The 13,673-nt window shown below is 36.2% G+C and overlaps 1 protein-coding gene and 1 long non-coding RNA gene across 4 annotated transcripts in view; both read right to left on the reverse strand.

Moving 5' to 3' along the window:
- Positions 1-13,673, reverse strand: part of LOC308658893 — a 558,609-nt gene that overhangs the window by 88,961 nt on the left and 455,975 nt on the right. The window lies entirely within an intron of this gene.
- CPM (carboxypeptidase M) overlaps positions 1-13,673 on the reverse strand; it is a 99,626-nt gene that overhangs the window by 26,198 nt on the left and 59,755 nt on the right. For 2 of the 3 annotated variants that reach the window (XM_081309690.1, XM_081309692.1), the window contains one exon: positions 8,863-12,037. In XM_081309690.1, the coding sequence (XP_081165816.1) occupies positions 11,795-12,037 (243 nt within the window). In that variant the 3' untranslated portion in view covers positions 8,863-11,794. Of the gene's footprint in view, positions 1-5,437; positions 5,477-8,862; positions 12,038-13,673 lie in introns of those variants that run through there. The other variant, XM_081309691.1, reaches the window with a different exon arrangement.

The following is a 13,673-nucleotide window of genomic DNA, read 5'->3' on the forward strand; positions in this document are numbered from 1 at the left end:
AAGGGCGATAGCTGGGTCAAATGATGGTTCCATTCCCAGCTTTCCCAGGAATCTCCATACTGCTTTCCAAATTGGCTGCACCAATTTGCAGTCCCACCAGCAATGTACAAGTGTACCCTTTTCTCCACATCCTCGCCAGAGGTTTTAATCAGATAGTTACACTATTCTTCTAATTTGTGAATTGTTTGCATGTTTATGTGTTGCTAGGCATTGAATCCAGGGCCTTGTACTTTCTAGTCGGGCGCCCTCCCACTGAGCTATACCCCTATCCCTTTTTATTTTTATTTTTTTAATCTTTATTTTATTGACTTATTTTTATGTGGTGCTGAGGATCAAACTCAGGGCCTCACACATGCTAGGTGAGCGCTGTACTGCTGAGTCACAACCTCAGCCCCCCTTTTTATTTTTTATTTTGAGACAGATTCTCACTAAGTTACCCAGCCTGGGACTTAGGATTCTCATGCCTCAGCCTTCTTAGTAGCTGGGATTACAGGCATTTGCCACCATGTCCAACTTGAAGTTTTTTGTTTTTTTTTTTTTAATCAAATGATATTTTGGCATTGATCAATAAGTTCATGTAGGCTGAAGATACAGTTCAGTGGTGGATTGGTTGCCTACCACATGTGAGGCCTTGGGTTTAGTGGCCAGAACTGTTTAAAAAAAAAATAGAAGTTAATATAGCTTTTCTCTTTTTATTTAACATTTATTTTTTTTTAGTTGTAGGTGGTCACAATACCTTTATTTTATTTTTATGTGGTGCTGAGTATGGAACCTACCCAGTGCCTCATGCAGGCTAGGCGAGTGCTCTTCCTCTGAACCACAACCCCAGCCCAGCTTTTCTCCTTTAACCCATAAATAAAATAAATTAATAGATATGACTCATGCTTGAACTAGTCACAATATATTATCCTTTTCATATACTGTTTATGGTTACTTTGCTTCTATTTCTATAATGTTGTCATTTCAAGTCAGTCTTTTTTTTTTCTTTCTTTTTTTTATTGGTTGTTCAAAACATTACAAAGCTCTTGACATATCATATTTCATGCATTAGATTCAAGTGGGTTATGAACTCCCATTTTTACCCCAAATACAGATTGCAGAATCACATCGGTTACACATCCACATTTTTACATAATGCCATATTAGTAACTGTTGTATTCTGCTACCTTTCCTATCCTTTACTATCCCCCCCTCCCCTCCCCTCCCATCTTCTCTCTCTACCCCATCTACTACTGTAATTCATTTCTCTCCTTGTTTTTTTTTTTCCCATTCTCCTCACAACGTCTTATATGTAATTTTGTATAATGGTAAGGGTCTCCTTCCATTTCCAATGCAATTTCCCTTTTCTCTCCCTTTCCCTCCCACCTCATGTCTCTGTTTAATGTTAATCTTTTCCTCCTGCTCTTCCTCCCTGCTCTGTTCTTAGTTCCTCTCATTATATCAAAGAAGACATTTGGCATTTGTTTTTTAGGGATTGGCTAGCTTCACTTAGCATAATCTGCTCTAATGCCATCCATTTCCCTGCAAACTCCATGATTTTGTCATTTTTTAGTGCTGTGTAATACTCCATTGTGTATAAATGCCACATTTTTTAATCCATTCATCTATTGAAGGGCATCTGGGTTGGTTCCACAGTCTAGCTATTGTGAATTGTGCTGCTATGAACATCGATGTGGCAGTATCCCTGTAGCATGCTCTTTTAAGGTCTCCAGGGAATAGTCCGAGAAGGGCAATAGCAGGGTCAAATGGTGGTTCCATTCCCAGCTTTCCCAGGAATCTCCAAACTGCTTTCCAAATTGGCCGCACCAATTTGCAGCCCCACCAGCAATGTACAAGTGTACCCTTTTCTCCACATCCTCGCCAGCACTTGTTGTTTGACTTCATAGTGGCTGCCAATCTTACTGGAGTGCAATCTGCATTTGGGGTAAAATTGGGAGTTCATAACCCACTTCAATCTAATGTATGAAATATGTCAAGAGCTTTGTAATGTTGTGAACAACCAATAAAAAAAAAAGAAACATAATATTTAAATTTTAGATACTCTGTGCTGGATGTGGTGATCCACACCTGTAATCCTAGTAATTGAAGCTGAGGCAGAAGGATTGCAAGTTCGAGGCCAGCTTCACCAGTTTAGCAAGATTGTGTTTTGAAATTAAAAATAAAAAGGGCTGGGGATGTAGCTCAGTGGTTAAGTACCTGGGTTCAGTCCCTGGCACCAAAAAATAATTTTTAGATACTCTGAAAGTTTCTGATCTTTTTCATAAGTTCTTTCATAAGTTAATAGTTATATTTGGTGCTATGTAAATAAAAATAAACTTATTCTACAGCCTCTGTTATATGTAGTAAGAGGTAGGTAGTAATTAGGTCAGTAAAATGTACAATTGTCCTGAGAACATTGTATTGTTTCCTATAAGCTGAAAAGTGATTCTGAGAGACTTTGAAACACCTTTTGGACTAGGTTATATGGTTCTTAATAGTTTCCTAGGTTATCTCTCAGTCTATGTAAAGTAACTTGATTATAATTAGTCTTAAGCAAAAATAATCAATTTAATTTAAAGTCTTAAGTACTTATTTTTACCCCATGTGTGACAATTATACATACTCAAAGGAGGGCATTAAAAAACCTGGATTGTAAATTTAGAATGGAACCAAAGGATAATTTTGTACAGCCAACTACTAACAATACATTATTCATTTAAACTACAAAAACAAAATCACTTGTACCTCCATGACTTACCCATCTGTATACATATATAAGTAGCAAACAAATGTCTACTTTAGCTTTAGGGCAGTTCCAAAACACAAGAAAGCTTTACTAATTTGGAATTTATAAGACTGTACCCGGATTACATTTTTATGTTTAGTATACTATTTATTGATTTACAAATAAACAATTTATTAAATGTTTAAGAATGGTTTCAAGAATGTAATTATTGGATTTTGCATGCAATTTTTTCATAATAGCCTGTATGGGTAATCAGAGGCACAGATCTCAATATTCTTTTTGGAGTCACCGTGCCATCCTACTTTGAAAGTATACTGCAGTTTGGAGTCTCTGAGACAGATCAAACATTGCAGGTTAGTAGGGGTAGAAATTGCTGTTTTCTTTAGTGCTGCACACTTGGGTCAGCATATGGCAGTGTGGCTTAAGTGGTTTCTAATAAATAATAGTGAATGATCTAACAATTATAGTTGCCTTTTTACTTATCTGGTCATGTATGACTATGTAAACATGTTCTCTGCTGGGATTGAACCCAGGACCTTGTGCATGTGAGTCAAGTGCTCTACCACTGACTACCATAGGCATGTGCCTGGCTTTCTGTGGTTATTTTTGGAACTAAAGTCCACAATGCCAGGAACTTTTTTTTTTTTTTTTTTTTTTGCAGGTTTGTCGTGAAGGTTTTCTTTTTTTGAGAGAGAGAGAGAGAGAATTTTTTTTAATATTTATTTTTTAGTTATTGGCAGACACAACATCTTCGTTTGTATGTGGTGCTGAGGATCGAACCTGGGCCGCACGCATGCGAGGCGAGCGCGCTACCGCTTGAGCCACATCCCCAGCCCTGCCAGGAACTTTTTAATGGTGATGTGTTGGTGTAGGTGTTTGGTACAGATTTATTAAATGCCTTGGGACCTGAATCTTGAAGCTGGCAAGAGTGTGTGGGCCCTCCACCCAGAGGGGTAACTCTTGGCAATATTTAGCTTAGGTTTTTGCAATTTCTAATAAGTGTTTAAAGTGTTTTAATTAGTATGTGGGTCTGCCAAGTTAATCATGGCATTGTATTGTGAAAAGTTTATAGTTAAAGCTTATGGTTGGATGCTAATTTGGTTTTTAGTGTTTACAAAAAATGTCCTCAGTTTAAACAATACCAGTTCATGCAGCCTGGGGCTGTGTTTAGTGGTAGAGCACTTGCCTAACGTGTGAGGTGTGAGGTTCCGAGTTTGATTCCCAGAACTGGGGGGAATAAATTAAAGTTTGTGTCCATATTTTCTATCATCTTGCTTGCTTTCAATTATTTAATATGGATTGTGTGTGTGTGGTGGTGGGGATGAATATCAGGGCCTCCAAATTACACCTGCAACCCTTATGATAGGGAATTTTTGCTTTTATAAATAAGGCTTTATAAAGATAAATATTTGAAAGCACTTGCTAGAGAAGGTGTATGGAAGCATATGTTAATAAATTGTAAAGTAGACTAATGGAAAGCAACAAATAAGCAAAAACTGAAGCAATAAGCAGATGAGGGTTCAATATTTTATTACAGGTAATACATTTGAAATGATGTATTTTAATATTGTTAGGAATAGTATTTTGGGCAAATGAGAGCAATTTTTTAGGGAAGAGGGATACTGAAACATACTTAAATTCTATGCTTTTTTAAAAAACCTCATTTAAAGATTAACTTTTTAAAAAATTGGTATTTTAGAAAAACAACAAGATTTTCCTCTTGTTTTAATCCCTCATTGCTATGGCTTTCAGAGTACTACTTAAATATCCTAAAAACTTAATGTCAACTTATCAAAATGGTGTCTTTCACCTTCCTAGCTTCAAAACTTCATCTTTTTAATTTTTAAAATTACCATCATATTGGATGAATTTTATTTATAACTTAAATTTTAATACTTGTGTGTGGGTTTATTTTTGGTATACATCTTCTCAGGCTGCCACCCATTATTAATTGTGGGCCTTCCTTCAAGGTCATAGTAACATCTCCCTAAATTGTCTTCAATGCCTGTGTGTGTGTGTGTGTGTGTGTGTGTGTGTGTGTGTATGTGTGTACGTGCGCTTATGCGCGCCTGAGCTGAAAATTAATTCAGGGACCATATATGCTAAGCAGTCACTCTACCACTGGTATGCTCCCAGGCTACTTCAATGCCTTTTATCTTTCCCATTTTTAAAAGTAGATAATTTTACAGATACTGTAGTATCCCATCCTTGATATAATTACTGAGAAAGACTGCTTGTTGGGTAATATATGTGATGTTCTGCTTGATTATTTTAGACTTTTAGAACTCTGAAATTGGTGCTCTCTCTTCAATACTTTTTGCTCCAACGCTACTCCTAAGCTTCTTTTAATGGGAAAGCTGAATTCAAAATCAACAGATGTTGTGCTTGCTTAGCAACCTAAGCAAGTATGATACACATATAGACCTAGAATAGGTTCTGGCAGGTAATAGGCACGTATGATAAATTGTGGATTAATAGTATTCTCTTGCATCCATTCCTGACTCTAGTTCCCAAAACCCAGTTGAGGTAGCTTTGAATTAACCATTTTTTATACATTCTCTCAACTCAGCTTTGTTCACAATATGTTCCTTTGTATTTTCTCTCCATAACAGATTGTGACATCATTTTGTGACCTTCCTCTAACTGCTAGATAAAATGCACTGTACACCATAAGCATTCAGTAGAGAATTTTGATTTGCATTGAAAACATACCTCAGTTTTCTGATTTTGAAGAGGAAGATTTTTTCATGTCTAGTCAAAAAAAAAAAAAAAGGCTTTGTAACAAATAATTGCATTCTAAGGAAACTGATCTTTAAGAGTTCATAATGTGTCAGAATTCTAACCAAAAAAGCTTTTAAAAAAATCTATATATAGAAAAATACAATCTTTTTGCCATTTCTTTTTCTTTCTTTTTATACCTTTATATATCTTTATTTCACTTTTTTATATGGTGCTGAGAATCGAACCCAGGGTCTCACGTATGTGAGGTGAGTGCTCTACCTACCGCTGAGCCACAATACCAGCCCTTTTTAAAAAAATACTGCATAGGAGAAGAGCAGATCTCCAGAGTTGAGGACTTCATGGCAAGGCAGAAGCATCATATTGAGAAGACTGAATTCAGGTAGTCATTAATCATAGAATCCTGAAAGTGCTGAGAGAATAGATCAAGAAGAGAAATTGCTAGCTTAGAAATCAAAGTAATGGGGCTGGGGTTGTGGCTCAGCGGTAGAGCACTTGCCTAGCACGTGTGAGGCCCTGGATTCGATCCTCAGCACCACATAAAAATAAAATAAAGGGGTTGTGTCCAACTAAAATATAAATATTAAAAAAAGAAATCAAAGTAATGTGTGAGTTGTCAGTTTAAAAAAATTGCATAAAAATACTACTCTTCAATGTCGAAGGACAATTAGGAAAAATATAAATTTCAACCAAAGTGTTATTTTAGTATACTCTGGGAATAATATGTGAGAAGGCTAATGGTCATTTATATAAACTGATGGGTATAAAATTTGAGGTTCTATGTAAATCAGTTGCTTTTCTTACAGAAGCAGTAGTGTATGGAAAACTTTAGGACTGACGGTGAATATAGCTCCGAGTGCTTGCCCTAGCATGCATGATACCCAGGGTTGAAACCTAGCACCACAAAAAAAGGAAAAAGTAATGATGGGAAAATTAAATCAATTCTACCATCCCAAAATGAATGAGGTACTTAGACTTTTAACTTTTTCCTTCGTGTTTAATATTTTAAAATTGTATTTCATTTTAAACTCTACTCTGCTTTTGGGGGAGAGGGTTTTGTAATATAAATAGCTGCAAACTTTTTTCACAAATAGGACTTTTTGTCACTACTAAAATATGGATATTAAACATGCCTGGGCTGGTGGTTCATATTCATCAGTTTAAATATTCAAATCTAGGGCTGGGGATGTGGCTCAAGCGGTAGCGTGCTCGCCTGGCATGCGTGAGGCCGGGTTCGATCCTCAGCACCACATACCAACAAAGATGTTGTGTCCACCGAGAACTAAAAAATAAATATTAAAAATTCTTTCTCTCTCTCTCTCTCTCTCTCTCTCTCTCTCTCTCTCCTCTCACTCTCTCTTTAAAAAAAATAAAGAATGTGGGAGCCCACAAATTCCTTAGTAAAAGGTTTAAAAAAAATAAATAAATATTCAAATCTAGCAAAAATCTTTCAGGGAACTTCTGCCTAAGGGTTTCCTAATACACCATAATGGATTCTCTTTTGAAAATGGAAAAAATTATTCCCAGTTTATTTTCTAAATTAAGATACCACTTTTTAGAAGTTGGTAACTAATTTAGCCGTTTTTACTCAGTCATATCTCTCAAACTATTTGTTTAGCATGTTTTGTAGGGCAGATGTGCACTTGAACCCAACCTCTGTCATATGATTAAAGTCCATATTAATAGGCTTTGTATTGAGGTTAAGCTGTTTTCCAATTCCTATTGGAGGCCATTTTTTTTTTGTTTACAATTATGCTCTGTATTTCAAAAACACTTGAAAATCAAATCTGTTATTCAGAACAAAAATCTTTGTATCAGCCTTTCCTAAAATGTTTGGAAATCTAGAAATGGTTGTTCAAGGAGTTAGTAGGATACATCATTTAAGAAATGGTTTCATGCTTACGTATATTTGGGAAGTCCCATTTCTTTTTCTGCATGATTTCTCAGATTCTTTACTATATTAATGTATTAGAATTCTGATTTTTTTCTTTTGTACTGGGGTTTGAACCCAGGGCCCTGTAAGTGCTTCTAACCTGAGCTACTTCCCAGCCCCCCAATTTTTGACCAGAAGGTGCACTATTCACCCATCATTTTATTGGTGGAATACACTGCCTTATTCTAATAAGCTAATTTGGAATATAATATAAACAACATACAAATTTTTTCCAGAACGACCATGTGGACTTTTGAAGTTGTTACAATATTGTTGCCACATAAAAGTGCATTAAATTTGATTTTCCAAAGGGTTTATTTGGTGGTAATCAGTTTTCTCTAATATGTGGACTTTGTTACACTTGCAATTTGTTAATAAGATAGTGGAAAAAAACAACAATCACTGAGTGAATATCCTTTATTGAGAATCAAATATTCTAAATTTACTAAACTTAGAGGTAGTCATGGCCCCTCCCCAATAAACTTTACTGTCTTAGACAATTTGTGCATTTTAATAAATTCTTTTCTTTAATATTCATTTATTTTTTAGTTTTTCGGCGGACACAACATCTTTGTATGTGGTGCTGAGGATCCAACCCGGGCCGCACACATGCCAGGCGAGCGTGCTACCGCTTGAGCCACATCCCCAGCCCTTAATAAATTCTTAATTATAGTATAAAAGAAAGTCACTGAGGAAGCTTATAAAACAGCTATGAAACATATATAGAAGACTAGTTTCATAAGCTAAAATATGATAAAAGTTTGAACAATACATATAGTATCTGCTTATTAGTGATAAATGTAAAGTCTACAGCAAACCTAGGCTTCTATTTTAGGTATTAGGAACTCTTGGTGCTCTTTACCTAATCTGGCCATCATAATTTTCTTCCCCTCCCCACACCTAAAGTCACAAGGAAAATACAAATGTGATTTGTCATAAACATCAACTGTATTGTTACTATGCAGAATAAGAACCAAACTTGAGCAACTTACCCTGTTGTAATGAGAATACACTGGATTCCCTAGGAAAATATATTTTCAATTCATAAGATATTTATACTTTCTAAACCTAAAGCTAATTTACATCATTTTAGAAACATTACAAATACAAATTTGCTTTTGGAACAAAACACAATGTATTTCTTAGAAATACTTTCAGAAATGTTGAGAAGAGGCTTTTAACATTTCTGATACATTCAGCAGCTTGTCTGCATATAATAAATTAAGCACCAAAATCAACACTGACATTTGTCTGCAAGACTTAACAATTCGGGGCTGGGGATGTGGCTCAAGCGGTAGCGCGCTCGCCTGGCATGCGTGCGGCCCGGGTTCGATCCTCAGCACCACATACCAACAAAGATGTTGTGTCTGCCGAGAACTGAAAATAAATATTAAAAAAAAATTCTCTCTCTCTCTCTCTCTCTCTCCCTCTCCTCTTAAAAAAAAAAAAAAAAAAAAAAAAGACTTAACATTTCTCTAACATACTCCCTACCATCTAGGTTTATATTAATGTTGCTCACCATCTGAGTAGGCTCATGAGAAAGCTAAACACTTCATGAAAGCTTCCTTAATATTACTAGATGATCATTCTTGGTAACCAATATTTTGGTTTTCAGGTCAAAGATTTGGCCTTTAATAAGGTGTATTATGCTGCCTTCAAAATATTTGTCAACCTGAATATTAATTATCCATCCTTCACCTGGACAAGCATCAAAAATGGCACCACAGTATGATTTCTCCTACCAGTTTGCAGTCCAGCAGGGGTCTAGTTTTTTAACTAAATGTGTGGTGGATTAGGGCTCCTATAATTCCTGCATTTTTCTCCTATCTTCAGAACCTTTATCACATTTTTTTACCATAGAAAGATTACAGTTGAACTTGAGCCTGAGGAGCATATCTATGCATCTGTGAGTATGGGCAAAGTGGGAAAGGCGTTAGGGAGGTTTGGGGAGCTGGTCTGATCACAGAATGGAAGGTTGTTAAAAAAAAAAAAAAAAAAAGAATGGCAGGTTGTGTTTTGTCTTTTTGTGGGGGAAGGTGTACTGGAGATTGAACCCAGGGGTTTATGCATGCTAAGCACACTGAGCCACATCCTGTTTATCTTTTAATGATTTAAAATTTGATTTTGGTAGAAATCTTTGATTTAACCATTTCAGAAGAAATTTATATTAAGGGTCATGAACTAATTCAGATTTTAGTTTATGCTCCTTTAAAAACTATCTAGAAAACCTTTAAGGTTTGATGATAAATCAAGTTTGGTCTTATATGCTTTTATATGTAACATACCAAAAACAGTTTTGGTACTATTAATCCATACCTTTAAGTATATAATAAATTACTGCTTATTTAAATAAAAAATGATTAAAATATTCAGGTTATTACCTAAGTGGTTAAAAGTTCACAAGTACTACTGATATCAGCCTGTGTAGTTTTGTGCATGTAGAATAAGCTTGGCACCTAAATGACCATGTAGCACCTCAATTCTTTGTGGTTCTCAGGCCTTCATCATGTACCAAGTGCAGTGTGGTTTTATTTTCAGATCCTGCAAAATTTTTAATTTAAAACAAGGGAACTCATTTTTCATGAGCAATACACAACTCTTAAGAATTCTGCCCACCAGAGTTGTGATTGCATTTTGGTGGATCCTTTTCCTCCCCCTTATTTTTTATGTAAAGGACAGTAGCTTCAAATTGTTTGCTAATGGCAAAAAATTTTGTCTTCTGGTAAGAAAATATAGATTGTGGTATCATTAACAAGTAAAATACTCTTCCTACAAATCTTACAATAAATACAAGTAAAAGTCCTGTATTTGGAATTTTTCTTGAAATACACATGAAAACATTTTTGTCATTGTTACCAGTGAGCTGGAGATTGCCATAAGATGTAGTTTCATAAAAGGATGAAAAGCCTTATAGTTTCTGGAAGGGTCTGGGAATAGCAGGTTACTGGAACCCTTTGTTCATTTATTATTCTATCTTGTGCTGAGCTCTGAGGATATAAAAATAAATTTTTTAAACAAGTAGAAAACATACTCTACTTGAGGGGCATACATGAAGTAGAAGATCATATTACAGTGGTGTAAATCCAATAATAGAGATAACTAGTTTATTCTGGGGCACAAAGAGGAAGGGTCTCTATCCCCAGATTGCCTGGGAAGGGGTAGAATGGAATTTTGTGAAATCCTGGTCACTAACAGGTTCCTGGTGAAGTTGATAATTGGAGTTTTAATGGAGGAGTGGGAAATAAGATGTACTGAGTCAGAATGATATTCCAGATACAGGGAACACAAACAATACAGTATGTGACATGTTTAGGAAATAGAAACAACTGATTGTTGAAGTATCCCCCTTCTCTAGTGCTATGCATAGGATAAATCCTAGAATGGGAAAGTGTTGCAGGGGTGCAAATGAGCTGAGAGGGCTTACACGTCAATACTAACTGCCACGGAGAGGAGAGGGTGGAATCAGTGTTGATAGTTTACAATTTTAGTGACAGAATGTAGGAGATGAGGAAGAAAGAGGAAGTATGAAGGATGACTCTCAGATTCTTGGCATGGCGATACCAGTAAATGAGACATAGAAGGTAGTAGGAAGAAAAGCACTAGGGGGAAAATTATGCTCAATTTTCAACATGACGAATGTGAGGCATCTCTAGGTCACATCCAGGTGAATAAGTCTAGTGGGTAGTTAGTTGGATGTGCATCTGAAGCTCAGGAGTTACACATTTGGGGGTAGTCATCCTCACAGGATTGTGGCATCTTGGTACAGAAAGGCAGGGACACCAACTCTGGAAGGAGAGACACTTCCTTAATTGACATGTTTCTTTGGGACTCTGTAGACACAATCTTTTATCCCACCAGGGCTATATTTCTTGGACCACTGAGACATGTTTACCTGTTTTCTCTCATATCTTCTTAGAACATCAGCAAAACTATTGTCTTATTTCTTCCGTAATTATTACTGTCTCCACAAACAGTACTCATGGCAAGGTCTGTTATATAGTAAGTGATCAATAAATGTTCATCTTTGTTATTTATAGTCAGCTGGCTTTTGCAATAGATGACTAGCTCTTTCCCCCACCACCCACCCATCCCTTGCAGGAACTTCTGTTTTACTTCTCCAGTTTAAATTACACATTTCTAAAATGACTTCAAGATTAATTTGTAAATAGGTAGTACTTGATAGGCAGGTATCTTCCATCTGTCATTCAAGACTGAATCATTCCTTTCATTATCACCACATGTTACTTATTGCAGGATTTGTAAATATCCATTTCTCTTCTTAGGGAAGACTGGAGCTTATCCAGTGGAGATCCCATGAGGGAGTTAGAGTTGCAGTCACCTGGGGTGAGTAATCCCTGATTCCAGGTGGTGATGGGGGTTGAGTTTCACATTTTACTTTATTTGAAAAATATGTGCAAAAGAGTCACCAAAAACAAGAACAAACTAGGCTTTGTTGCAGCTGAGAGGCTCTGCAATGTTTTGTATAGAGGAATCATTGGGCATGAAAGATTTGATACTAGGATAGAATCCACTTGCCCTTGGAATGAAAGTAGAAAATCCTTTTTAAGAGCACTGAAGTTCTGGGATTTCTCTGGAATAACCACCTTTGTGAGATGTGGATCATGTCCAGGGACTGTAACCTGAGAGGAAACAAGAAATAATTGTATGAGTGATTTCAGATGTTTTGTGGTGCCAATACTGAGAAAAACACTGATAGCCACCCCTAAAATGCAGCCTTTGTGCAATGCAGGTAACAATCCACTGAACTTCCAGGCCAGTAATTGATGAGTTATCCAATGCCTATTGACACAGGTCATAGTTAATGCTGTTGCCAAGAGTTACAAAATGAAATAAAAGCAGAGACAGGTACTTTATCTGGTGATGTAAGTCAGGAGAAAGAACAAAGCTGTAGACCGATTCTCATTTTCATGGTGTGGAAAGAGAGTTGATTGTTTCACTTTGTCCTGAGTCTATACTTATGTCCTTACAGGATATTAATATTATTAAAATTATTCTCTCAATTCGTTCCTTTTTTTTTTTTTTTGCAGCTGATCTACGTGTACAAGTATACTGCTTTCTCAAAAAGGTTTGATTTTACTTGACTTTGTTCACAAGTCTGAATCTTTAGCTAGATTTGCTTTTTTGATGAAAGAAATGACTAGGAAAGGTCAGGTGCTGTGGCTCATGCCTGTAAGCCAAGCAGCTCAAGGAGGTTGAGGCAGGAGGATCATGAGTTCAAAGTCAGCCTCAGCAACTTATCGAGGCCTAAGCAACTCAGTATAAAAAAGGGCTGGGGATGTGACTCAGTGGTTAAGAACCCCTGGTACCAAACAAAACAAAACAAAAACAAAAACCCAGGAAAAATGCTAAACTAACATGACGAATGCTAAACTAACTATAGGCTATATCTACTGAGAAATACTTTAATTGTATATGATGGAGAAGGCAAAGAATGGTGAACATAGTCATTTGTAGAACCACTAATTGGGATGTATTTTACTATTTATTTCAACTTCCAAAGTCTTGTCTTCCAATCTTGTCTTAGAACTAATAATACCTATAGCTAACATGTACTGTATTTGCCTAATGGAAAATGAGCAATTCATAACTATTCTATAAAGATATGGCTTATTAATGAGACTGCATAAAAATAAAATTCACTATAAGAGAAACTCTTTCATAGGATGGAAAATAGTAAATAGAAGGAAAATAAAGGGCCTTTTAAGACAAAGATTCACAGTTAGTGGAAGTTTTTCTCAGGCTCTTTTCATTTTCTCAGTGGCAGCAGGGATTCACAGGAAGAGGATTAGCTCCACAGAGCCCCACTGTTGGGCACTATGGGAATAACATGGAGCAGAAAGGCTTTCAATTCTACAGTTTCACAAACTAAAAATCATGTCTCTCATTATGTCCTAAAGACGAAATAATGAAATACAAAGCCACTTTCTACTACAGAAGAGATGACTACCTTCTTCTAGGAATAGCTCTGTACGAAATGGGACTGCTACTATTGGCCTTGGTCCCACTAAGCAAAGCAGAATCCTGAAGTTTTTTTTGGAGAAAATCAAAGACGTAAAAGTACCATCGAGCCAACAAAATCAGGTACTTATTTACTTCACTCACATAAGCCTACCCAGACTCAAATGAGATCATGCTTTCTTGTCGTAGGAAGAAATGACTCAGAAACATACATTGTAATGGAATTAAAAATCGAGATTTTACTTCAATTGATTGGAAAAAGGGCTGCAAACTATGCCTATCACTTGCTTAATATAC

The sequence above is a fragment of the Spermophilus citellus genome (genome assembly GCF_964194105.1).
Source record: "Spermophilus citellus genome assembly, chromosome: 10".
NCBI classification, from domain to species: Eukaryota; Metazoa; Chordata; class Mammalia; order Rodentia; family Sciuridae; genus Spermophilus; species Spermophilus citellus.